Consider the following 26,498-nt stretch of genomic DNA (forward strand, 5'->3'; position numbering starts at 1 on the left):
TCCAGGACAAAATCTGCAATGACACAGATCAAAGTGGTTCAAATGGCAGAAACTGCAGACCCCGCAATACAATATGCAAATCCCATGATGGAAAATGATGGCAGACCGGTGGAGACAACAAAGCTGCCCCCCTCAAGAACTTGCGTAGAAGAGGGTGCCGTGCCTGAACAAATGCTGATGAGGAAACAACATCTGGATCAAGCACGCTGCCTGGCATTTAAGCGTGTTGGATTTCAGACCAAGCACAAGGCCATCCTGAAGAAAACCTAGTAATTCCCTCGACCTGCACTTGTCCAGCTGCAGGGAGCGCTTTGCTGTCCAGCGCAGAAAACTACGCCAAGTCAATTGGTAAATCTTGTTGGCTGAACACTTTCTAGATGCAAGGGTGGTAAATCGGACCTTGACACAGCAGATCTGGATGGTCTGGCAATCTGAGTGGATGACCTACGGTCAAGTCGACGATCTCGGAAAACCAAGGCCCTCTGAGCCAAAAAGGCACAATCAATATCAGGGATGCCCGTGACCCCCGCAGCTTCCTGAGGCAACGGGAGAGCAGCGGTACTGGAGGAAATGCATACAGCAGACACGGAGGCCATGGCAGCGATAGCGCATCCGTCTCTTCTGCCCCCAACGTCGGAAAACGTGAGTAAAACCTCTGAATCTTGGCGTTCTGAGGATATGTGAACAAGTCTATCTGGGGACATCCCAGCCGCTCTGTCAGCCACCAAAATACTTGAGGGTGCAGGCCCCATTCTGCTGGCTGGATCTCCTGCCGTCTTAGCCAATCTGCCCGAACATTGGAAATTCCGTTTACATGATGGCTCAGAATGGATATTAAGTTTTTCTCCGCCCAATCCAACAACTCCACAGACTGAAGGAAAAGAGATCTTGACTTTGTCCCCCCTTGCCTGTTTATGTGTGCCTTGGTTGAAATGTTGTCTGTACACACTAAGATGTTCCTTCCCTTCACCAAGGGCGTGAAGGCTTTTAGGGCCAGAAAGATAGCCCACAGCTCGAGCCAGTTTATGCTATGGAGCGACTCCTCCACCGACCAAAAGCCCCTGGGCAGAACTGTTCCAACAGTGAGCGTTGGAACAGATAGGCTGGCGTCCGATAGGCTGGCATCCGTCGTGACCATCACTCTCTCGGGTTCTATGGACAGCTTGCCCTTGTCTAGGTTCCCCGGGCCGTCCAACAAATCGACTTGCGAAGAGACACCTAGAGAGGAATGTTCTTGTCACGCTTGAAAGCAATCCCGTGCTGGTAAGGGAGGAAAGCCCACTGTAACTGGCGTAGATGAAACCTCGCCCAAGGCACCGAGTCCATAGCTGCCACCATGAGACCCAACAACCTTGCTAGATTGAGAAGGCTGGCCCACGGTCTCGAAGCAATCACACAAGCCAGTGATGATAAGACCTCCATCCGATCCTGTGGCAGAAACAGTTTGCCTACTGAGGTGTCCATTACCATGCCCAGATGACGAAGGCTCTGTGCGGGTGTTAGGGATGTGCCTGGTCCGGAGCAGTCCAGACCGGCACCGAAGGGGGGCCTTTCTTTTAGGGTGGGGAGGGCTTGCTTACCCCTCCCGCTTCTTTGCCCCCTCCAGCGCCCGTATTCTACTGTGTAATTGGGGCGCTGGAAGCCAGCCGCCCCCCCCCCACGAGCAGATTAGGGCCAAAAGTAAACTATTGCCACCGTCGCCCGCCCTCCCACCCACCCCCGAGTGCTCACCACATTGTTTTCCAAAAAAGAGAGGAGCTCGCGAACAGAGCTCCTCTCTCGGCAAAGTCTTGGGCCCAACTGGGGCCTTGGGCGCGCGCGCGCGCGATAGGACGCCTGATGGAACTTCCGCCGGAGGCCTGGTCTACCTGCCGGGATGAGTGACGCTCCTTTGCGCTGGAGGGGGCAAAGAGGCGGGGGGGTAAGCAAGCCCTCCCGCCCTTAAAGGAAGACCCCCCACCCGGACCTGGACCGGCCAGGTCCGAACCAGTCCGGACAGTTCAGAGGCCTTTAGAATGGCCTCCAGACCGGTTCGGACACACCCCTAGTGGGCGTCAGGTGACTCTTGCCCACATTTATCAAAAACCCGTGGGCACATAACACAGACATTGTTCTGGACAGAGCCGACCGAACTGCCCCTTCCGAACTCGTATGGATAAGCAAGTTGTCGAGGTAACAATACAGGTGGACCCCCTCGGTGCATAAAGTGGCCACTAGCAAACTAGATCCTTCGTAAAAACTCAGGGGGCTGATGAGAGACCGAAAGGAAGGGCTCTGTACTGATAATGCCTCCCCATGTAGCAGAAGCAGAGTATATGTCGACTGAGTGGATGAATGGGGATGTGTAAATAGGCCTCCTGGAGATCTATTGAAGCCATGTAGTCCCCCATCTGCAATGCCTCTGAGATGGTACAAAGGGTTTCCATCCTGAACCTCCTTTTTATCACAAAGCGGTTGACTGGGCATAGGTTGAGAACTGCCCTGACCGATCCGTCATTTTTTGGCACCGTAAAAACCACAAAATAGATGCCCTTGCCTCTCTGAAGAGGTGGGACCTCCTCTATGGCCCCTATAGCCAACAAATACTGAATGGCCATGGACAACCCCTTGTGCTTTTCCGGTTTCCTGGATCTAGGGGTAAGGAGGAATCTGTTTCCTGGGGGACTGGCCAGCTCCACTTTGTACCCGTGTAGGATAATGGAAAGAACCCACCTGTCGTTGATGGATTCTTTCCAGACAGGCCAAATGGCAGGCCCCCACTTTGCCTGAGTGGGAGTCAGGACTGCTGTTTGGGACCCTGCTGCTGGTTTCCAAAGGACTGACGGTTCTGCTGATTGAACCCTTGCCTGCCTTGGCCTCTGGATCTGTTCCACTGCGATTGAAAAGGCCTAAAAGGCTCCCTCTGACAAAACTGACGTCTAAACACCCTGAAGGTTTGCATCAGTCTATGATTAAAACTCTTGTCCTCCTTCCTAGGGGCTGATGGCAGAGCCCTGCGCTTATCCTTAGTTTCAATGAGGACCTCTTTCAGGGCCTCATCCCCAATTAGCTTCCCCCCAGCATAGGGAACAGCAGCTAAATTAGCCTTAGACATATTATCAACTTTCCAATATTTCAGCCATACGTTGCGACTTGCCAGGACACCTGCACTGACCACACCTGCACTGACCACACGTGCCGAGAATTGAACACTGTCCAGAGTAGCATCCGCTGAAAAGGCAGCCACCCTCTGCAGACGAAGTAGCTTACGCCGCATCTTAGATTAATCAGCGGGAGGGTCATTGGGTAACTCGTCGATCCACAAGACCGATGCTCTAGACACCAAGGACGCAGTGGTGTCAGCTCTGATGGCCATTGCTGAAGCCTCGTGGGCCCTGCGCAGTGCAGATTCTGCTTTTCTGTCTCCTGGCTCCTTAAAAGAGGAGTCCCCATCCTTGGGTACCACTATGCTACTAAGTAGGGCCCCGAAGTGAGCATCCGTAAGTGGCACCTTCAGCAAGTCCAGAGTCTCCTCCTCAGAGTTGTACAATTTGCTAGCCAATGCCAACATATGCTTTGGGAGTCGCGATAGCCGCCCATTCCTCCTTGATGGTATTAGTAAAGCCCTCAGGTATCACTGATTTAATCTGCGGTACCTTAGCCTTAGGCAGCACCAAGGAGCCCTTGGACACAGCAGAGACCTGTTCCTCTGTAACTGGCTTCAGATCAAGCGCAGCAATAGCCTGGTTAATTAGTGGCTGAAAATCCTCCATAAGAGAGAGCCTCTGACTGTGTAAGTTTGCTGCAGAGTCCTCAATAATCTCCCCCTCTTCCGAGGAGGAGGGCCCCTTGTCTGGGTTGCCCAGCAATGTCTCCGACCCACTGCCCCTGGGTAACAATAAATCTGGGGAGTCCTCTCCTGACTCGTCTGAAGACCTCCCCCTACCCCTGGGCACAGAGTCCTGGCATATAGCCACCCTGGGCTGCTTAGCGGGCACCGTCTCCTCCTGAGAGTCTGAGGACGACACATGGATCACAGCCTGCCTTGCAATGCCTTGCAGGCTTCCGCGCTTTAAGCGCCGCTGCCAGTGAGACCTGAACGGCCTCCTGAATCCAGCCCTTTACAGTGGCAGCATCGGGGGGAACCCCCACATTCCCTGTAGGAGTAGGCCCTGAGGGAGGGGCCACACAGGGGGCATCTGCACCCACCTCCTCACCCCCCTGAGCAAGTCCCGATCTCACCGGGGGGAGCTGTTCATGGCCTTCTGGGTGCTCCAACGCCCCGTCCACGGGCCCAGCACCGCCTGCCTCGTCATCCTGCACGTCCTCCCCGTCTGATTCCGACGGGCTCTGGGGCGGCCACTCCTGCTGACGTTCCTTTCGGCGCGGCCCCAATACTCGCTGAGGCAGTCCTCCTCCTGCACGCCCAACTGCTAGCGAAAGGAGTTGGGGGTGGTGGCAAGGCCAAATCTCACGGGCTTATCTTGCCCGCGCTGCCGGGCGAAAGCTCTCCCACCAACGGGGCCTCCTTGTCGGGACGCCTCCGCTTCTTGTGCCTCCACTTGTGTCCTGCTACGGTGGATTGCTGGTGGCATGAATTGTGCCCAGTCGCCTCACCGGTATATGGCGACAGAAAGGACCGCTGTGGCCTACTGGCGCCAGCAAGGTCATCTGATACATCCGCCATTTTCCTTACAGGATTTTCACAGTCCCGGGTTCTTGGCGGGAACAGGCGCTGACGGGCAGATCTCTCCCTAACGGCCAGGAGTCCGAAGGTCTTCTTAGTGGACATCGGCCAAAGGGTCGGCAAGAGGTGAGGAGAGGTAACGAATAACAGAACGGGCAGTAGAAAAGATATGATTTTTTTTTAAGATTAAATTGTTTTTTTCTTTTAAAATTTTTTCTTTTTTCTTTAGTAACTAGAGAAAACTAATAGTAGTAGAATACCAGGTGAAGAATAGATTGGAAATAGTCAAAACTAATAGGAATATAAGCAGAAGAAAAGAAGAGGCCTAGTAAACAAGGCCAGAGCCAGCGAGCTGTAATGCGAGACTTCTGGAGCAAAGGCAGGAAGTAGGAGATCCGCCCACATGCACTGGGTTAAGGATCTTCAAGTATGACGACTTCCTGCCTTTTGGAGCATGTGGGGGGATGTAATCCCAAGCTTGGGTGACATCCTACACCAGCCGAGAATGGTCCAGGGCCAAAGACTGTCCTTGTTCTTATGATGGAAAAAAATAATGAAATTTCTCCCCCCCCCCAACCACCCCACCCTGGACAGCCTGCCTTGGCTTGGCTACCAGTCCAGACCCTCGATCAGCATCTCTGACCTCTCCCTTACCAAGACATCGGTGCTGGCGATGGAGCTGAGCTTGAGGTATTCAACGGCACGCTGCTGCAACTCCACGTCAGCGTTGCGGATCTGGCTGTCTGAGCGCAGCACTTCCTGGATGGTGCCCTTGGTCTCCGGGAAGAGATTGATGAACTTGATGTAGGTGGAGAGAAGCAGAGCTCGTGTGGACACACTGCACAGGTGAAACTTGGAGTGTAGCAAGTTGAACTGCACCAGAGGGCTGGAGGAGGAGATATGGGTTCATGACTGGCTGAGGCTTGGAGAAAATACACCAGGAGTTTGTGAGCGAGGGAATGGGATCTGAAGGAGGGACATCCTCTGTCCTAACATGCTTCCCCGAGTCAAGAACGGAAGGGATTGAATCTCCCCTAAGCTCTAGTTCTCCCTGGAATGATAAATTTGTGTGTGGGCTGTACCACTTCAGACTGTAAGCAGGGATTCACATGAATCATTTGATTTTCTGGGGAAGGATTCTAGGCTAACATTCTCCTTGACAAGCCAGGTTTCTATGTATAGGAATGTGGACTTTTTTGGTTTGGTTTTCTGTGGTGGAACATGACATCATGCAAGCCGCCAGCTGCAGTCTGAAGTGCTACAAACAGACACAGATTTGTCACTTCACTGAAAAAGCTGAAGGCTGCAGATAAATCTGCTGGAAGAAGCTCACATATACATATACACATATATAAATAACCCAAATACTCTTCCTCCAAGGAGGAAGAGTGTATGTACATCGTTATGTTTATCCTCACAAGAACCCTGTGAGGGATGCGGGGCTGAGAGAGAAGTGACTGGCCCAGAGTCAACCAGTGAGTTTCACAGCAGAACAGGAATTTGAACTCAGGTCTCCCTAGTCCTAGCCCAACACTTTAACCTCTACACCATGCTGGCTTTTCTCATAGACATGTGGAGATCCGTAATGTGTTCCCAAGGGAGGCACCCCAACAAATCAACAACCACTACCACTGAACATTTTGAAAAACTGAAAAGACACTTCCATGAACTAATTTCTGTCACAGTGGAAATAAATTTGTAGTTACATTTAAAATGTCAATGCAGCTTTGATCTGTCACAACTTCTTCTAGAGAGTACCAAATAACTGAATACCGGCCACTAAAACTGAAGTATTACAAAAAGCACCATTAACATTCAGAATCTAAAATGCCTCTACCACCTCTCCAACCAAATTAGAAAAGCGATAGATTTGTCAGACACAAGTGCTGAATGGAGAAACATACTTGTTTTTTTCTAAGTTATCTATTTATAGTGTTGTTCCTGTTATCTACAACAGTAATTTCCAAAAACTCTGTGCCAGTGTCTTGAGGGATGCATTAAAGAATGAATGGCTCTTACGAGCACAAAGTATATATATGAACACAGGAAACTGCTTTATTCCGAAACAGACCATTTGTCCATCTATCTCCACCCTGGCTGCAGCACTCTAGAGTTTCAGTCTTTCTCAGCCCATCTTGGAGGTGTTGGGGACTGAACCTGGATCTTCTCCATGCAAATTCTGTTCTCTGCCACTGAAACTAGAGTTCCTCCTCTAGGTGTCTATGAACATATGAAGTTGTCTTATAGCAAGTCAAACCATCAGTCCATCTAGCTCAATTTTATCTACACTGATTGGCAGCAACTCTTCCGGGGGTTCCGGGCTGTCTTTCTCAGCCCTACCTGGAGATGGAACTCGAGACCCTTTGCATGTAAAACCTGTGCTCTGCCGCTGTGCTGCAGCCCCATCCCTAAATACCCACTCAGAGAGGAGAATGCCTGGTGCTGTAAACGAGTGCTTAGAGATGGGGATGCAGCCCAGTGGTTTGTTTTGCATTCATACAGTATGGTCTGATTCAGTATAAAGCAGCTTCGTGTGTACCCTGGGGAAGGGCTACTCTCCTGGCCTTTCATCTTCTCAGTCAGCTGAAGGCAGGTCATTTTGCCACATCTCTGCACGGGAAAGGACATGCCACTCTGATGCAGACACACAACAAGTTACCTGTTCTCAGGGAAGCCTGTTCACTGCATCTCTGAACGTACCACTACTGTGGACTGGTCTCCACCCAAATCAGGAGGTATATTTGAGTACATGACTCATGCAGAAACAGCAAACTCCCTCTGAGGGTGGGTCATTCTCTCTTTTCCACCACACAAAAGTCAAACTACTTGGCGTTTAAAAGTGAAACATACATCCAGTTTTAATCCAGAGAACAAATGTCTGTCAGTTGCCAGACATTTGAGAAATAGTGCTCTACAATTAGTGTTCTACAATTGTATTACACTCTCTCTATAAGTGTAATAACACTTATAGCTTGCTCTTACTCCAAGGAGCCCAGAGTAGTGTGCATGGTTATGTTTATTCTCATAATGGACAATCAACCATCGCATCAGCTCAATGTCATCCAGTGGAGCTTTTTCGAGTGGTTCGGGGCCTCCTAGGCGATGACTCCAAAGACTATCAAACAGAACCCTTGGCAGCCCGCTGTGACCAATTTGCACTACATTTTGCAGATTAAAATCACTCATATCCATTCTGACTTGGATGCTAAGTTTTTTGCAGCACCAGAACTGGATGTAGCCAATGCACCATCTGGTCTTGTTATATTGGATGGTTTTCAGATTGTGTTGCCTGAGGAGGTGGACAGGCTGTCTAGAAGGCTGAGGCCTACCACGTGCGTCCTCGACCGTTGCCCTTCATGGTTGGTGAAGGCTTCATGGGAGGGGCTGGGTCCATGGGTGGTGGGGGTGGTGAATGTCTCTCTAGAGCAGGCCTGCTCAACTTCGGCCCTCCTGCAGATGTTGGTCTACAACTCCCATAATCCCTGGCTATTGGCTACAGTGGCTGGGGATTATGGGAGTTGTAGTCCAAAAACAGCTGGGGGGCCTAAGTTGAGCAGGCCTGCTCTAAAGCAAGGGGTGGTTCCCCCTCGCTTGAAAGAGGCAGTCATTAGGCCCCTCCTTAAAAAGCTCTCATTGGACTCGGATGACTTAAATAACTTTCGACCAGTTTCAAACCTCCCCTTCTTGGTCAAGGTGTTGGAGAGCGTTGTGGCGTCTTAGCTCCAGGCAGTCATGGATGAATCTGATTACTTAGATCCTTTCCAGTCTGGCTTCCAACCTGGATATGGGACTGAAACTGCCTTGGATGCCCTGGTGGATGACCTACACCAGGAGATGGACAGAGGGAGTGTGACTCTGTTGATCCTCCTGGACTTCTCAGCGGCTTTTGATACCATCGACCATGGTATCCTTCTGGGATGTCTCTCCAGGTTGGGACTTGGGGGCACAGTTATATGGTGGCTCCGCACCTACCTGGAGGGTCGTACTCAGAAGGTGGTGCTGGGGGATGCTTGCTCCACACCTTGGCCTTTGGCATATAGGGTGCCACAAGGACCAATTCTGTCCCCCATGCTGTTTATCATTTGCATGAAACCCCCGGGAGAGGTCATCCGTGGGTGCGGCGGTGCCATCAATATGCTGATGACACCCAGCTCTACCTATCTTTTAAGTCAGCAGACACCAGGGAGGCAGTGGACACTCTGAATCGGGGCTTGAAGGCTGTTCTGGATGGGGGCAAACAAGCTGAAACTTAATCCAGATAAGACAGAAGTGCTCTGGGTTGGTAGAACTAATCATCCAAGTAATGAGGCAAATCTGGTCTTGGACAAGGTCACACTCCCTCTGAAAGACAAAGTCCGCAGCTTGGGGGTGCATCTGGACCCGACGTTGTCCTTAGAGGCGCAGGTGGCAGCGGTGTGCAGAAGCGCCTTTTACCAACTATGGCTGATACGCCAGCTGCAACCCTACTTGAAGGTCGGACCTGACCTCAATCATTCATGCATTGGTGACATCCAGATTGGACTACTGCAATGTGCTCTATGTGGGGCTGCCCTTGAAGACTGGTTGGAAGCTTCAGCTGGTCCGGGATGCTGCTGCAAGAATGCTTGCGGGTACAAGCCATTTCATGAGTATCACACCCATCCTGCGGCACCTTCATTAGTTACCGGTCCACTTCCGGGCTAGATTCAAGGTGGTGGTATTGACATTTAAAACTCTACATGGCTTGGGGACAGGGTACCTGTCAGACCGCATTCACCCATATGAATCTGCCTCCGTTCATCGTCTCAGACCCTGCTCGTGGCCCCACCACTAACAGAGCTCTGGTTGGTAGGGACTAGAGACAGGGCCTTTTCAGTTGTGGCCCCTCGGCTTTGGAATGCCCTCCCTGAAGAGCTTTGCCATGCTCCCTCCCTCAGTGTTTTTAAAAAACAACCAAAGACACACCTTTTAAATGCTCCATTTTTGGTTATATCTGGTAGGTTCTTTAATTTTTAGAACTCTGTTTTTAGCTTTTAAAATATATTTTTTAATTTGAACTTTATACGAATTGTGGTTTTTAACCTGACTTTTAACCTGTTTACTCAATTTGGTTAATTTTATTACTTTTATTGTATACTGTAGCTATTTTATTGTTGTGAGCCACCCCGAGCAGTAGTGTACTGGAGGGGCGGGGTATAAATATTTTAAATAAATAAATAAATAATCGATCCTGTGAGGTAGTTGAGGCTGAGAGAGAAATTACTGGTCCAGAGTCACCCAGTGAGTTTCATGGCTGAACAGGGATCTGAACTCAGGTCTCTCAGTCTTAGTCCAACACTCTAATCACTGCACCATGCTGTCCTTGAAGGTCACTGAGTGGCCTTGAACAAGACCTCCACCTAACATACTTCACTGAACTGATTTGGGGACAAAAGGAGAGGAAGATGCATCATAACCCATTCCAAGCTTCTGAGAGAGGATGGGATAGTGGCTTCTTCTCCTAGGTTCCACCCTCCTTACCCACAATTCCTTACCTGGAGCGAGGATCTCCAGCAATGAGGTTCCCAAATTCTCCTAAGATGTAGCCACCAACTTTCACCATGTTCTCATGACAAGCAGGAGCCTGCAGGGCCTATGAAAATTAAGATTGGGCAATGTATTATGGGTACGTAGGGAGAAGCACTGACAAATGAAAGGAAAGGCTTCTTTCCACACTTACAGGTAGCTAAGGAAGAGACATGCAATATTCCTCATCAATCCCACCCACCTCAAAGACAGTCTTGGCGGCATAGCCTTGCACATCGTCCCGGTTAATGACGATCTGGATGACGCGGTACCACACTTCCTCGCTCACATAGTCCCCAGCAATACGGATCAAGTTGAGGATGGTGTCCACATACCAGCTGTAGTCTACCGCGTATTTCTCCGCCAGGATAGCCACCTTCAGCACCTGAGAAAAGAAGACTGAAGTATTCTCTGCCAGCTCCCACCACATCTAGTTCCAAAAAGGACCCACTTCCCATATCAGATTCCCAAGAGAACCTGGGAGCTCCAGCCAACCATCAACCCCAAAGTCTTCTCCACAGAAATCCACCAAAATGAAGAAACAAACTTTAGCTTCCAGAACCTCTCACCCACTCCCACTTCCCTGCATTAGGAGTCTTGACTTACAATCTCTTCACGGATGGAGTAATCCGCTGTCTCCAGGTAGCTAAGCATCTCTGAGACTATCTGCTTGGCATTTGTGCGGTCACACATGGCGTAGAGGAGATCAGCAGCCCGCTGGCGCACGCTCACATCCCGCTCCGTCTGGGGAAGGGAGAGTAGGCAGTGAGAGCTGAGCTCTTGCCTTTAGCAAATATCCAGCCTCTCTCCAACCTGATTTGGTCTATAGAACTATAAGCATCTGGGAGCTACCTTCCCCTCTAAGGTGTGTGCAAGAGCGCGCGTGCACAGAACTCCAGACCCCCATGCAGCTGTTTTCAGCAGGCACTCACTGTGCTGCCTTTTCCTTTCCCCCGCCCAGCCAAGCCATGCTGCACTGTGCCAATCCTTCCTTTTAACAGTTTCCAGTTGCACAGCGTGGGATGGCATGCAGGTGGAGGGGGAAAGGTGAACTGAACCTTCTCCTCCATCCACCCACCCCGGTCACATCTTACTTTCCCCCCACCATCGAGCTGAGCAGAGCCAAGCCGCTCCTTCCTTTTCTCTCCCTCCCACTGTGCTGCGCACCAATGGCAAGCCTGGCGGGGAAGACACTGCTGGTGAGCCACTCCTTCCTTCCTCCCTCAGCCCCTCCCGTGTGAGGAAGGGTTACCATCCGGCTACTTTTATAGCTTTAGAATTAGCATACGTCCTGCCCTGGAGCGAGCATGGGATGATAACCCAGGGAGTTGTCCTCACACGGCAGCCGAGAAGAGTGAGGCTTTCTCCTGGCAAAGGAGGGAGGAAGAAAGGAAGTGGGGAGGAGGACAGAAGGAAGGTGGCTGCAGGGACTCCTGAAATCTGGGGTCTGGTGTCCAATGTCCCTGCATGCTCGTTTGACTGGGCTTCCTCTCTTCTGGCGTCCTCTGCAGACTCCCCTCTCTGTCACCTGGGCCCTGGCTGCCTGGATGGTTAAGGTGCCTTCCCCACAGGAGGAGTGAACAGAATGAGTGGAGGATAAGGTGGGGAAAGAGGGGTTCTGTTTTCCTTGGACTTGGTGTTGTTTTGGTGTTGAAGCCAGGCACTTAAAATTCCATACAGACAAAAGTTATTCTGTCCGAGCTTTTCTGAAAGTAGCATCTTCTTGATATAGTAAACTTAAGACTCTAATAGTCTGTTTTTCTTTTTCAGAAAATCTTTGTTTCAGAAAAATTCTGAACATATTCTAACTATTATTGCAATCACTGAGTGTTAAAACTCAGCTGAAAACAATAATAGTTAAAATATGATATTCAGAATTTTTCTGAGAAAGAAAAAAGACTCTATTGAAGACTTACATTTAAAGTAATGAAAACAGCTATAAATATATTTCCTAGTTAATTAATTCAAGGCTTTTGGTCTGTATGTGATCCAGTTATTCCAGATCTTATCTACTGAGGGAATCTAGCACTATTCCCCGAGAATTATCAAATATTGATAAGTGGCAGAGAAGATAATACAGCAAGCAGGAGCCGAATGCACAGGTCAAAACCAATCCCCATATCAAGAAGATGCTACTTTCAGAAAAGCTCAGACAGAATAAATTTTCTCTTTATGGAGTTTTAAGAGCTCAGATTCAAACCAAAAGCTAGCATACTTAGTTTGGCACTATAAAGCTATAAATGCCCATTTTATAAATAGAATAAATATTATTTTATATTACAATTTTATAAATAGAATAAAACCGGTTCGGTGGGGTGGGGTCGGTTCCTTTAAATACAGGTAAGCAGATACCTGCTCCACCGCTTCCCCACCACTTAACTGGGTGCGGGGCTTGCTGTTCAAAAGTCCACATGCAGCTGCAGCACTGCTCCCAGCAGCCTGCATGTGGCATCCGCACACACATGGCAACAGCCCCGACACACACTTGCATACTTCTGTACCACACACACACATCCTCAGCAACTCCTGTGCAGTTGGATACTGTCTCCAAAACCCTGTGATTCCCCGGAGCTATTTTGGCTAATGGCAAACAGGGATACTTCTAGCCCTACAGCTTCATGCAGACAACTTATTTCCCCACTCCCCATGTAGGCTGCCTTGCCTGTTTGCACTGTACATGCCCTTACAGATTCTGACCTTGAGGGCATTGATGACAGTCTCAATGTGTGTCTTGACGGCCTCATGGGAGAATTCGGAGCTGGCCAGGGTGCACATGCTCTCCAGTGCCAGGTATCGCAGGTTGGTCTCCCGATGCTGTAGGAACTGGCCTAGCTGGTTACATGCCCGCACCAAAAGGTTGGGTTCACTGTGGTCCAAGAAGGCAGAATTAATTCCAGACTGAGCTCCAAGGATCGAGGTTGAGCACAAATCTCTCATCTCTCTCTGGTCATCAGAGATGGCCCAGATTCTAATGTTTGGTTGCTGTCTAAACGGCTCCATGTTATGTTTTTAATGTCCCCATTTTTCATCATTGCGTTCTTCTCCGTCTGGCTTTGCCTGCTGATTCTACATAAAGGCTAGCAGGACCACTGTGATGCTCCCCAAATTAACAGGGAAACACCTCTGAATGACTCAAGTGGTCTTTGTTTTGTCCCGTTTAGAAGATTTAAGGATAGGGAGGAATAGCAGGATCAGTTGCTCACCTGTCGTAGTGGATAATGAGGCTGATTGCTTCAAAGAGAATGGCATTCTTGGCGTTGGAATGCTGAACCTTCTTGGACTTGGGCGGTTCCTGGGCCTTGTTGAGGATGGTCTCCAGGCACTCAACCAGGCGTCCTTTCACTGCTGCATCTTCTATGGGGAAGGCAGAGAGTGAGGGTAAAGGCATTTTCAAGTGAGACTGGCAGACACAGAACCCAGAAGTCCTGGCTCACAGCATACACAAATACAAATACAACAAATATTTATAAACCACTTTTCAACCAATGTTCCTAAAGCGGTTTACGTAGATATAAAGAAATAAATAAGATGGCTCCCAGTCCCCAATGGGCTCACAATCTAAAAAAGAAACATAAGGTAGACACCAGCAACAGCCACTGCAGGGATGCTGTGCTGTGGATTGATAGGGCCAATTGCTCTCCCCCTGCTCAATAAAGAGAATCACCACTTTAAAAAGGTGCTTCTTTGCTCAGTTAGCAGAGGGTCCACAAGAAAAGCCCCACTGGATATGGCCAAAATCCTATCAAGTTTCATATCCTGCTTCATGTGGTGGCCAACCAGGTACATCAGGGAAACCTGCAAGTGGGGGAAAGAGGGCAACCTCCCTTACCTGCTGGTGTTCAGGGATATGCCATCTCTAATAGCCATTGATAGCCTGATCCTCCATGAAGTTTTCTGATCCCTTTTTAAAACTATCTAGATTGGTGGTCATCACCACCATGTGCACTGCTTTGGGCTCCTCAGAGGACGAGTGGGATATAAACGTCAAAAGAAATAAGTATCCAAACCCAGCCCAAGCATGCTGCAGACCTCTAAAACAAGGTGCTTATTCAAGGGCTCTGTAAATACTAGGTATTATGAGGATGACTTTTCTAGACCCCCTCAACCAATTCTCATAAAACCCATATTTGTAGCAATGCCTCGAAGACAGACATCACACGATTACATTCAGCTACTCTTAAAAATTGTGCATGCTGGTTGCAAGAGCATGGCTTGGATCCAGAGCTGCTCACAGGCTAAAATGCACTGCAGTTGCACACAGATCTAAAAGCAGAAAGCCATTCATATCCAAATGTGGAGGCAGCCAGCCAGCCATACTGATGGGAGTGGAGGCAGAGAGCACACTTGAGCTGCACCAGCTTCTGCACATTCAGAAGTGAAGAGGCAGATCTGCTTTCCCTTTCCTCACGAGATTCTCCAGTTTCCATATGCATGGAATCTTGCCTCTGGTTGCAGAGAAAGGCAGATCCACAGATCAGCTACTCTTTCTCTCCTACGGCAGAATCCTGTGATGGTCTGCAAGGATGAACAGCTGCTCTATAAACAATGGACCCATGTATAGAAAGGGATTCAGTGCCACCTCCAGGATTTTGGGGTGTGTGTGTGTGTGTGTGTGTGTGTGTGTGTGTGTGTGTGTGTGTGTGTAGCAATTCCCCCCCCCCCGGGGGGACTCTTAACCTGGAAGAGTCAGGTTAGCATCGTTTCTGACCTTTCTGGATACTCTATGCAAAGAGAGAACAGCAGTGCAGTTGACATTTTGGGAGTCTGGCAAATGCTCAGCCTCGCCACCCCTCTGTAGTTTGCCCTGATGGGACGGCTGGACTGGAGCCGTCCTCTTCTCCTCAACCTATTTCTGCCACCTTCCCAGCCCAGTTAAAATAATTTGTAAATTCATACGCCCCACTCTGCTCTCAGAGAGAAAACCAGACATCTGGCTGTGAGATCCTACTATCAGAGAATTGAAGCGCAGATCACTTGACTCTGCCCTTCACAGAACCCAGGGGCCCTGGCCTGACCCTTTCCCCCTGCAACTCAAGTCTGCAGGCACACCAAAAAGGCTCCTAATGACGACAAGAGCACTGCTAGGCCCAATCCCACCCACAATCCCAAAACCAGAGAGTGGAAGACTAGTGACAGCCGGGCTGCTGCCAGATCCAAAGAGAAGCATCTAAGTTTCACCAGGAGCTGGCTGCACTCTTTCCTGAGCTTCCTGTTATGCCCACACTCAACCTCAAATTCCAGGCCACTTCGTACCTGGGGGAGGATAGCACTGCAGCAGCCGCAGGAGCTTGACTGAGAGCCAGGGGGCTGGCACGAAATAATACGTGTAGTCCTGGAGGTCTGTGGAGGCTGATGATACAATCTGCAGGGAGAGAGAGAGCGAGAGAGAGAGAAGGCGCGTGTGTGCAAGAGCATTAATAGAAAGCACTATGGGAGAGTTCTCAAAAGCTTGTGCTATTAGAACATCCTTATCCAGAGCCAACCGCATTCTTATAAATTCCAGTACCAAAAAAACCCAAGAAGCCTGGCAGTCAGAACCAAACTGGACATGATGTGGGAAACCCATTATTGGATCTCTTGATGTTTGGGGTTTTCCCCCCCTTTGCTCAAAAGCAAACATGAAATGGGGCAACTGGAATCGGGAGCCCTGTGTCATTTCCCCAGTTTAAATCCCCCCTCCCCACCCCTCAAGCTGGGTAGATGGGGTCAGTGGCACAGCATCTGCTTAGTGCGCAGAAGGTTCCAGGTTCAATCTCCAGGTAGGGCTGAGAAAACCTGCTGACTGCCACTGTCAGAGTGAAACAATACTGAGCTAGATGGAGCAAGGGTCTGTCTGACTCCGGAGGCAGTAGTTCCCCTAAGCTGCTATCAGTTACAGACGGAAAACCAGGCTCCTAGACATCACATGCCAAATCGATCTAAGTTACGTTACAAATATGTTTTACCTTGGGAACCAAATATATAACTCCAAACCAGCTAGGTAAATTAGCATGTTAACAGTGCCTAAGTATAGAAGGATGTTCTCATTGGCACGTTTTAATGCTCTCCCGTCAGCAGTTCTGGAAGGTAGGTTTAAGCGGATTCCTTATGAGGAATGGGTATGCCCGTGTGGAGATGCAACAGGTAAGCCTATAGGTAATGTTTTATTATACTGTACTTTTTATTGAGATTCTCGTCTTCTCTTCTAGTTCAAGAAATTTTCCAGGCTGTTCAGATGAGGTTTTTGTTGGTTTTCTTCTTGCTGACCATGATTCTGACATCACATATAATGTAGCCAAATTTTGTGTGGTGGCTAACAGAATCAGACAGACTCTAACACTTAATCCAGTTGTCATACTTTAGGATGAATTGTTATTAATGCTTACTTTTTTTAATCTGTCTATTTTGTATTGCTGGTCAGAGAATGAAATAAAACTGAACTGAACTGGATAGGCTGACAAGCGTCCACATGCCTTGTTCCCAGAACTGCTCAGAGAGCAAAGACCCTAACCGGCTTAGGCAGCTCTCCAATGCGGTCCCTCCTTCCTGTTCCATGCCCCACCTCCCTATCCACGAGGAACATCTCAGGCCTTGACTCACAAGTAAGTTCCTAAGCAGACTGTTATTGCTGCTCCTGGCTAGAAGAGATACCAGAGATCTTACACACCTCCCTTCCTGGGTCAGCAGCCACAAAGACATGGCCACCAATCCCCTCCACAGCCTAGCTGCTGTTCTCTCTGCGATTCACCTTACCCCCAACCCCCTGACAGCAGAACACCATGATACAAAATAATAGAAAGTATACATGTGCATTAAGAGTACCTGGTCCACAGCAGGTGTTCCTAACCGTAGGTCCCCAGATGCTGTTGTTGGGACTACAACAACGCAGGCCATTGCGGCTAGGGATGGTCCAACATCTGGGGACCGGAGGTTGGGAACATTTGGTTTGAAGCAGCGTTGGATGCTGGAGATGAGGAATCTGCACTTACAGATTCCTCATCTCCAGTCACCTGGGACTCCTGGTTCCCAGGCACAGGACTCTCATGGCCTTCAGCCATTTTGAGAACCACTCCCTTGCCTTTTGAGTGAAAGGTAAAAGAAAGAGCTCCCAGCTACCCTCTCCCCAAGAACGCAGATCTCACCCTGCTAAGCCTGGACACAGCCAAGGAGACACACGTCTTGAAGTCATCAGGATTCTTCTTGCAGAGGCAGGCAATGAGGCTGACAGCAGCTGTGACCACACCCTGCATGGGGGGCGGGGGGGGCAGATAGGGGGAAACAGGTGAAGCCACTGGGATGTGCGAGCATGCAGCAGGAATTCCAAGATGTACTACTTTCTGGCCACCACTCTGTGTGTGTGGCGCAAGCCATTTTGATGGCGAAGTAGGAAATGCAGAGTGTAGAGGTAGGAAATGCAGCACTACTACAGTGGATCAAACTACATGCTTCATTCGGGCAGAAGCGTGCTGGTTATTGGAATCTCATAAACTGCATCTCTCATGTACCTATAGGCTGACACAATAGGAAGATGAGAAGAGGAAATGCACATGCAGGATGCATCATTTGAGTCATCATAGATCCCACTCTTCTGGGGCTCCTGCAACAAGGGACCTGTTCTCCAGTCAATCCAGAGTTCTGGCAATTTTTTTCTTTTTCTTTGAATAAACTGAGCACTGGGTATAAGAGGAGTAGAAAGTTCTGAATGTTCATGGGGCAGAGGTGTGCAAATTTGGTCCTCCAGCTGTTGTTGAACTACAACTCTCATCATTCCCAGCCATAATAAATTGTGGCTGGGAATGATGGGAGTTGTAGTTCAATAGCAGCTGGAGGGCCAAGTTTGCCCACCCCGTCATAGGGGGATGCACCACCTGACAGTCACTGGGGGTGGGACATACCACATGCAACTCATTGTAGGGATGAACAGAAGTTCCCATGTGCTGTTTGAAAATGGGGGGGGGGACACGTACCATGTGCTGATCATTCAAAAGGTGTACCACGCGCGACGTCCACTCTCCCATGGGCACTAGGTCAGGCGAGGTCTTGTAGAGGCGTAGGAGGCAGAGGGCAGCACTCTGCTTCACGCTGTCCATGGTGTCACTGAGGTGCAATGACAGGCAGACAGCTGAACCCGGGAACGGGATGATGTACACTGGTCAAAGCGGTCCCCCCCACCCCTCACTCCGCACAGCAACCCCTTTTCTCAGATGGTGCTGGCTTACCCAGCCACCAGGATGCGGGGAATCTCGGAGGCAAAGGCCTCGGCCATCTCACGGCTGCCCACGTTGGCAATGCAGTGCAGGGCCAGGCACATGAAGGTGGGGTTGCGGCTCGCCAAGTCATTCTTGATGGCATTGTTGATGAGGCGGATCAGTTCGCTGTTGGAGTTCACCAGCACCGAAATAAACAGGTAACCCTAGAAGGGTGAGCAGGCAGAGAAGAGACACTGACAAGTAGTCGTGAGCTAGGAACCAACCTTTTGGAGGGTATACCCTTGTCAGTCAGCATGGTGTAGTGGTTAGAGTGTCAGACTAGGTCCGGAGAGACCCAGGTTCAAATCCCTATTCAGCCATGAAACTCACTGGGTGTCTCGGAGCCAGTCACTTATCTCTCAACCTAACCTACCTCACAGGGGTTTTGTGAGGATAAATCCCTCTGCGGTCCTTGGAAGGAGAGTGGGATTTTTAAAAAAGAGAGTAATAAATAAATAAATACAGCATATCAGGGCTCTTTCAAAGTCACCCATGGGTTCCACAGCAAAAATGGGTCAGAATAAGGCTGGTTGGCAGTGTTCTCTCTAGTTTTTTCATCTGTGTGCAGAACGAGTTTTGTTCTGGGCGGCAGTATCAAGGCAGTGTGTGTGCACATGTGCATTCAGAGTGGGACCTCTCTGATTCAACCTGAGTGGAATCTAAAATTGACTGAAAAACATGTGAGCACGCGCGCACACGCACACTTTAGAGGGAACGCTGCTGGTTAGAACCCTCAAGGAGGACAGAACATGGTGCTCAGTTCATAGAAAAAAACCCTTCATTTTGGCCTTTTCCTCCATGCAGAAACAGGCACATTCCTTGGCAGCCAAACTATCTCCATCCAAACTACATTAAGGTATAAAGGACACTGTAGTGCCTTGTGCCAATTTTTATTCAGCTGGCAGCAGGTGGAGCTACTGTTTTTTTAAAAAACCTTCATCCTGATTTCAACTGAGGGTTAACCAGGATGATGTTCAGCCTCTATGCTTTCTTCCCACATGACATGGAAGGAACAGGACCGGGGAAACTGGAGTTTAAATCCTTGTTCAGCCATGAAACTCACTGGGTGACTCTGGGCCAGTCTGTTAGCCTAACCTACCTCACAGGGCTGTTGGGAACATAAACATAACCATGTGTACTGCTATGGGCTCCTCAGAGGAAAAGGGGATATAAATGTAAAAATAAAGTAAGTGTGCTCAAAGTATTACAGTGGCATTTTGTGGGACTTCTTTGACCCCTAGTGCCATAAATGCATAGTACTTCCAGTTAACATGCAGTGTAATAGGGGTTGTAGACATCCCAATACCTGTATTTGTAAAAAGGGGATTTTTAGACAATATTACAAGGGGCTGGTGGATGTAACGCCACAGAGCACTTAACATCATTAAGCCTGAACCTGACCTGGAAGATGGAGTTGCAGAACACTGAACACAAAATTTCATTATGTTTTTCCTACTCAATTGGAGCACAGTCGATCCCAATTTCAACCAAGCGTTAACCAGCATGATAGCTCCCACATCCTCACAGTTACAAATGACTCAAAACTCAAGAGGAAAGGAAGAACCATGGGGATCATGTATGTGGCTCTGAGCTCCTGAGAGGAAAACCAGGATGGAAATTGAATAAATAAAGAAATATTATGGTCCTCAGAAATAAATTATTTTTAGATTGTTTTGTTTTGTTTTATGACATCTCTGGGAGGAAGGGCACAGTTGTTCCCATTTTTCAAGTGGGGAACTGAGGCCAAGAAAGAGCCAGGGCCCATTCTTTGTTTTGTTTATGAAGACCTCAACCCAGCATCCTTGCGTCCACTCACAATCTGCTTCTCTGTGTACTTGTTGGAGCTGAGCAGGTTGACTGCCTCCATGTGCCCAAAGTCGATGTCATGGCCCAGCAGGAAGATGAAGAGCAGCTTGCAAACATATTTCTTCTTGCTGTAGCCATCCAAGGCTTTATCTCCTGGGAAGGGAGAAAGCAAGGGGAGGTGGGAGGAAGGTCACTGGCACGGCTGCAAGCAGAGAGGCAATGGCAAAGCGGCACGGAGGAGGAGGGCAGCAGCAAGAGCGCCTTAGTCTTCTGCTCCCACAATGACTTCACATTTAAAGTCCTCTCAAGGGAGTGGGGAGGGGCACACTTCCAATTTCTACATGGACATGCAATTCCACTATGGCCTCTGGCAAAATGGCTCCATTCCCTCTTCTAGGGCATGGTTTCTAAGGGCTGGGTGGGTCCTGGTGCTGAGGATTTTCCAGTAGCAAAAGTGAACCTACAAACTGCTAGGTGAGCCCCTGGAAGCTCTACCTACAGGCCTCCAAACCAAGGTTCCCTGGAACAGAGATTCCCAGATGTTGTTGACCACAACTCCCATACTCTCCAGCCAAAGGCTACTGCAGTTGGGGATGATAAAAATTAAAATTGCACTTAAAATTATCTTGTGTGGAATCCAAAAAGAGTTGCTACCCGAATAAAAGATCAACCTGCTGATCAATTTTGGTTGTACTGTTGTCTCCCCATCCGTTTTGACATTTTGTTTCCAAGATTTCCTGATCTGAACTGAGGAAGGAGGACGGGAATTCATAAAACACACGATGGGAAAGAAAAAAGGATCAAAAGCAATGCTAAGTAAAGAAATCCCATCCAGATATCATTTTCTAGAAATGTCTGAAATACTGGGAGCTAGAAACCTGCTCCTTTAAATAAAAACAAAAGCTCAGATTCCCAGGATTCCACAGGCAATTCCTAAATAGTTGCAATGCAGTTAATAGCCATAGAGATTCCCAGACATCCTGATTATATCCTGCCACGCTTTGAGAAAAGAGATGCCAATGGAATGAATCTTCCATTCATGATTCTGATAGAATCTTCCCTCCCAAAGCTGACAGTACCTTCAAAGGATCTGGTTTCATGAGGACTGCAGCATAAATGGGGAAAGTTAAATTTAGGGAGGAGAGCTGGCCTTGTGGCAGCAAGCATGAATTGTCCCTTTTGCTAAGCAGCATCTGCCCTGGTTTGCATTTAAATGGGAGACTAAATGTGTGAGCACTCCCCTTAGGGGATGGGATCACTCTGCGAAGAGTATCTGCCTGCTTGAATACATAAGGTTCCAGGTTCCCTCCCTGGCATCTCCAAGATAGGGTTGAGAGAGATTCCTGCCTGCAACCTTGGAGAAGCCACTGCCAGTCTGTGTAGACAATACTGAGCTAGATGGACCAATGGTCTGACTCGTATATGGCAGCTTCCTATGTTCCTAAATACCCCTCCCTGTATTTCATGGTCCCAAACCCGATCTCTCCTCCCACTGAAGCTAGTTCAATGGAGAGAAAAAATGAACCACAAGCACAAATGATGCATTTAGCATCACATCAGGTTTGACCCTGGTGTCTGGAGGAGAACGGTAGCATAAGCCAGGAACCAAGACTGCTGGATTTTCTGGGAGGAAATGCCAGGAACTATGACCAACAGATTCTCTAGAAGTGGCTTCAGATTTAGTGAGATTAAAGGAAGGGAGCTGAGTTCCTCAGAAGACTGGGGACCTAAGCTGTGCATGAGCTTCAATGACTACGTGTGAGCACTGTTTGCTATAAGATATTCCCCTTAGGGGATGGGGCCATAGCATCAGTAGCAGAGCATCTGCTTTACATGCAGAAGGTCCCAGGTTCAACCCCTGCGATCTCCTGGGAGGGCTGGGAGAGACTCCTGCCTGAACCTTGGAGAGCTGCTGCCAGTCAAGGTAGACAATACTGAGGTAAGATGGACCTGTGGCCTGACACGGTATAAGGCAGCTTCCTATGTTCCTAATTCACAATCATTTTTCATAGGGATAGGTGGCCCACATATCAGGGAATGCAGAAAAATGGCAGTGCCTTGTCATTAATAGCCTCTCTGTGGCCCCATGCAGTTGCTTATTCTGGGGTAAGTGGATTCTGCCTGAAGATACACAGCTGGGATTTCTAGTTTCTGTAATCCTCCTAACACAAAACTACTACTACTACTGCTGCTACTCCTCCTCCTTAAAAAAACAAAAAAACACTTTGGCACAAGTTGCACAACTGTGTGCTTTGAGTGCACTCCTCCCATTTAATTTCTTAACCACAGAGACCGTAGCGGAACTGAGTCTGTTAAAATCTGCTAATCAGATGTAAGGAAACAGGGAAGGGGAGAAAAATCTTACACCTTGTGACCAGAAGGCAGACACAATTTTGGTGTCTGTTTTATCACTTTAGGAACATAAGAACATAGGAAACTGCCACATACCGAGTCAGACCATTGGTCCATCTAGCTCAGCATTGTCTACACAGATTGGCAGCGGCTTCTCTAAGGTGACAGGCAGGAATCTCTCTCAGCCCTACCTTGGAGATGCCAGGGAGGGAACTTGGAACCTTCTGCTCTTCCCAGAGCAGCTCCATCCCCTGAGGGGAATTTCTTACATTGCTCATACTTCTAGTCTCCCACTCATATGCAACCAGGGTGGCCCCTGCTTAGCTAAGAGGACAAGTCATGCTTGCTACCACAAGACCAGCTCTCTTCCTTGCTACCACAAGACCAGCTCACTTTGTGGGGGGTGAGGTGCAGTGGAAGCAGAGAAAAGCACCCTCTCCAACACAGCACCAATTGCCCACTAGCCCCCAGGAAGGAAGGAAGGAAGGACTAGCAAGAGGCCTCTAGTTTTCACCAACCCACAGTTAACATATGAATCCAGAAGGAAAGGGTAGTGGGAGAAATGACTTCTGATTTCCAAGGGTTTGGGGCTGGGTTTAATGGTGCTGTGCGTGGTGCTGGCATCATGGGTTTTCTGGGAGGAGAGAGGAGGCTATTGGTTAGAGCAAAGGGGGGCCTGGGAATCAGACCTTTCAAGTTCATTTCAATGCCTCAGCTGGAGAGCTACAAACACAGTCCAGCTGTTTACAGCAAGTTGCCCCTGAGCACAGGTCGCCCTGCATCTGCTGCCTGCAGAGACACTGTACGCAGCACCTTTCTGCAGAGTATTGCTGACAAGAGTATTAGAGCAGGACAAGAGCTAAACCAGCCTGGGCAGCAACTACTGATAAGCATGATTTAGGAAGGAGCGGGGAAAAGAGACAGAGAAAAACGAGAGAGTGAGTAAGCTGGGCTGAGTCATGGAGCTGTGGGAAGGCTCTATGATGTGAAACAGCCTGAGCATATCCTGCCGGTAGTTGGGGGGTGGGGGTGGGAAGAGAGCACAGGACTCACCCTTGAATTTGGACCGGATATTGGCCAACTCCTTGTTAATTCGTTTGATTTCCGCCTCTTTGCTCTTACCTGCAAAGACAAAAAGGACTCACACAGGGGACATGCCAGACTCCTCTCACCCACGCAGTCCACCTCTGAACGTGTGCTTGGTGATTAATGTCTACCTGTCACGTCAAAGGACAAAACAAATCCCAGGGAGAAAAGAGACTGGGTAAACCACCCGTAAATGAAAATGTCCCATCTTCCCCCACACCTCCCTTCTATCCATTACACAAACAAAACAGCATTAAAAATAAAGTTGCACACCACGAGGAAAGGAGACACATCCCATTCTCTCCTTCTCATTTAGGGTCAAACTAAACTAGGGACGCGCGCGAAATGTTTCGTGCACATTCAGGGTGGTGGCAAGTGGGTGCTTTAAAAAGAGAAAGGGAGGTCTTACGTGCCCCTCTGCCACAGCTGCAATGCTGCTCCCAGCAGGCTGCGGGCGGCGTTGGCACATAAAATGGCATCTGTGTGTGCGTGGATGCCATTTGCGTGGTCAGCAACACCATGCTGACCACGCAAATGGCACCTACGCATGCACAGACGCCTTATGCTGGTCTATGACCGTAATAAAGACTGATTGATCGATGCACATTTATGTGCTGACGCTGCCCGTGGGAGCAGCACGGCAGCTGCACAGTGCAGCGTTTAACACCAGCACTCCGGTGGGGCAGTGGGAGTGGCGGAGGAGCAATGGAGGGGCAGATAAGACCTGCCTTCCTCCTTTTAAAGCGCCCACTCGCCACCCACCAAAATGATTCAGCTGGGGCATCTTGAAGCGTTTCAGCGCCTCGAAATCCCTAAACTAAATGAGACGCAGCAAAGATCCATGATCAGAGAGCCCAACATTAATTAAACAAAACAAAACAAAACTTGAAAATAGTCACAGAGGCAACAGCAGTGGAAGAAAGGGGGATTTAAGCCTCGCCCCACACCATTTTCACAGTCTAAAGCACAAAATATACACACAGACTTCAGAGGCTACTTTTAAGTGAAAATCAATGGTGAAGCTAAAGAGCACAGATCTCATCAGTGTCTGGATGGGAGATCATTAGAAGCTCCAATAAAACTATTCTGAGCCTCATAAAGGAAGAGTCAGATTTAACAAACACATTTCACAGGCCTGTCACCTAGTCAGCCCTGCACATTGCCAACGTATTCCTGTTTACAGGTACGTAGATATTAACAAGCAAACCAAAACACCTCTGTCTTGGATTATGGATCCTGGATTTCCCACCTGCAATTTGGCCTTTACAAGGAGAAAAGGCCTGCAAATATCACCGCAGCCCTCTCCAGGGCAAAGGGCACAGCATCCTTTTCCCCAATGCCTGTCTGAGCCAGGTGGTCATCCATCAAAACTGGCAAAGAGCGGCAACAAGGCCTGAATGCAGTGGCACCTGGAGAAGAAATCCTCCATTTTCAGCTGGCCTCTTGGTTAGCCAGTGCTGGATTGAAGCTGGTGCCTCTCACAGAGAAAGGAACCCTATAGCATATTCACCCAACATCACCTAGAACATCCGAGCCTTGGAAACATGTTCCCCAAGAACCACGGTTGCTTCTCGAGAAACTTATTCCCAGGCCCCAGATCTTGGAGGTGGGGGTAAGCACTGGACAGCTATGCAGACATGCTTAGGTAGTCACACCTCTAACTCCCCCCTTCCTCCATCACCCAGCCGCCCCATTGCAAAGAAGGCTTCATAACAAGAGTTGGGGCCAAACACCCTGAACAGTGGCTGATCTCTGTGGCCTTGGAAATACCGGACTTTGGTGAGGGGAGAGCATATTGGGGGGAAATCTGCAAAGGTTTGTATAACACCATCAAAGGAAGAGCTTTGGCTGCAGTGGGACAAAGAATTGCCCCCAGCAGGCAGAAGACCCACGGATAAATTGCCTGTGGGGAGGGAGGCAGGAACGAGTACACAGAAGCTGTTCTTTATGTGGGGCAGGCAGGGGCACACTGCCTGACCTCTCTCTGGGGTGAGGGAAAGGCTGTTTACACAGGGATTTCTTGCCTAAGATTGAAACACAGCTAGCACAGGGGTAGAGAAGGCACTTTTATTGTGTGTGGTGCAGGGAGCACAAAGTCACTTGACCCAGCACAATAGACAGTGCTGGAGGCCAGCTATCTTTGGTATGGAGGCAATTGTGAAAAAGGCAAGTTCCATGCTAGGGACCATTAGGAAAGGGATCGAAAATGGAACTATATAAATAGATAGCCCTACACAAATCTATGGCGCAGTCACTCCTAGAATACTGTGTCCATCTCAAAACGGATCTTGTAAAGCAGGAAAAGGTGCAAAAGGAGCAACTAAAATGATCAGGGGCTTGGAAGCACTTTCCCTACAAGGAGAGGCGAATGCCTTTAGGCCTTTTCGGTTTAGGAAAAAAGGCATCTGGAGGAAGGTATGACAGAGGTTTATAAAATTATGTGTGATGTGGAGAATGTAGATAGAGATCTTGTTTTCTTCCTCTCTCATAACACCAGAACCTGGGATTATCAAATGAAACTGACTGGCAGGAGGTTCAGAACAGACCAAAATAATTACTTCTTCATATAATCTAAAACTCACTGCCACAAGATGCAGTGAGCCACCAGTTGGCCACCAGTTTGGATGGCTTTGAAAGAGCATTGGACACATTCATGGAGTATAGATCTATCAATGGTTGCCAGTCTTGATGGCTATAGGCTACCTCCAGGCTCAGAGGCAGGATGCCAAGTTGCAGAGGAGCAACAGCAGGAGAAGTAGTATGCCTTCACCTTTGTGCTTCATGCTTGTGGACTTCCCAGAGACACCTGGTTGGCC

General features: G+C 48.9%; 1 protein-coding gene across 10 annotated transcripts in view; it reads right to left on the reverse strand.

The window, feature by feature from the left end:
- The window catches only part of AP2A1 (adaptor related protein complex 2 subunit alpha 1), a 51,093-nt gene that overhangs the window by 20,399 nt on the left and 4,196 nt on the right, over window positions 1-26,498 (reverse strand). For 7 of the 10 annotated variants that reach the window (XM_053260898.1, XM_053260897.1, XM_053260903.1 and 4 more), the window contains exons 2-13: window positions 23,650-23,718; window positions 20,255-20,397; window positions 18,409-18,602; window positions 18,157-18,286; window positions 17,332-17,433; window positions 15,464-15,572; window positions 13,414-13,564; window positions 12,908-13,076; window positions 10,817-10,954; window positions 10,413-10,595; window positions 10,180-10,277; window positions 5,321-5,552 (exon numbers count right to left, since the gene is read on the reverse strand). In XM_053260898.1, coding sequence (XP_053116873.1) covers window positions 5,321-5,552; window positions 10,180-10,277; window positions 10,413-10,595; window positions 10,817-10,954; window positions 12,908-13,076; window positions 13,414-13,564; window positions 15,464-15,572; window positions 17,332-17,433; window positions 18,157-18,286; window positions 18,409-18,602; window positions 20,255-20,397; window positions 23,650-23,718 — 1,718 coding nt within the window. The remainder of the gene's footprint in view (window positions 1-5,320; window positions 5,553-10,179; window positions 10,278-10,412; window positions 10,596-10,816; window positions 10,955-12,907; window positions 13,077-13,413; window positions 13,565-15,463; window positions 15,573-17,331; window positions 17,434-18,156; window positions 18,287-18,408; window positions 18,603-20,254; window positions 20,398-23,649; window positions 23,719-26,498) is intronic. The other 3 variants (XM_053260899.1, XM_053260905.1, XM_053260902.1) reach the window with 1 other exon arrangement.

This window comes from Hemicordylus capensis, chromosome 6 (assembly GCF_027244095.1).
Source record: "Hemicordylus capensis ecotype Gifberg chromosome 6, rHemCap1.1.pri, whole genome shotgun sequence".
Lineage (NCBI taxonomy): Eukaryota > Metazoa > Chordata > Lepidosauria > Squamata > Cordylidae > Hemicordylus > Hemicordylus capensis.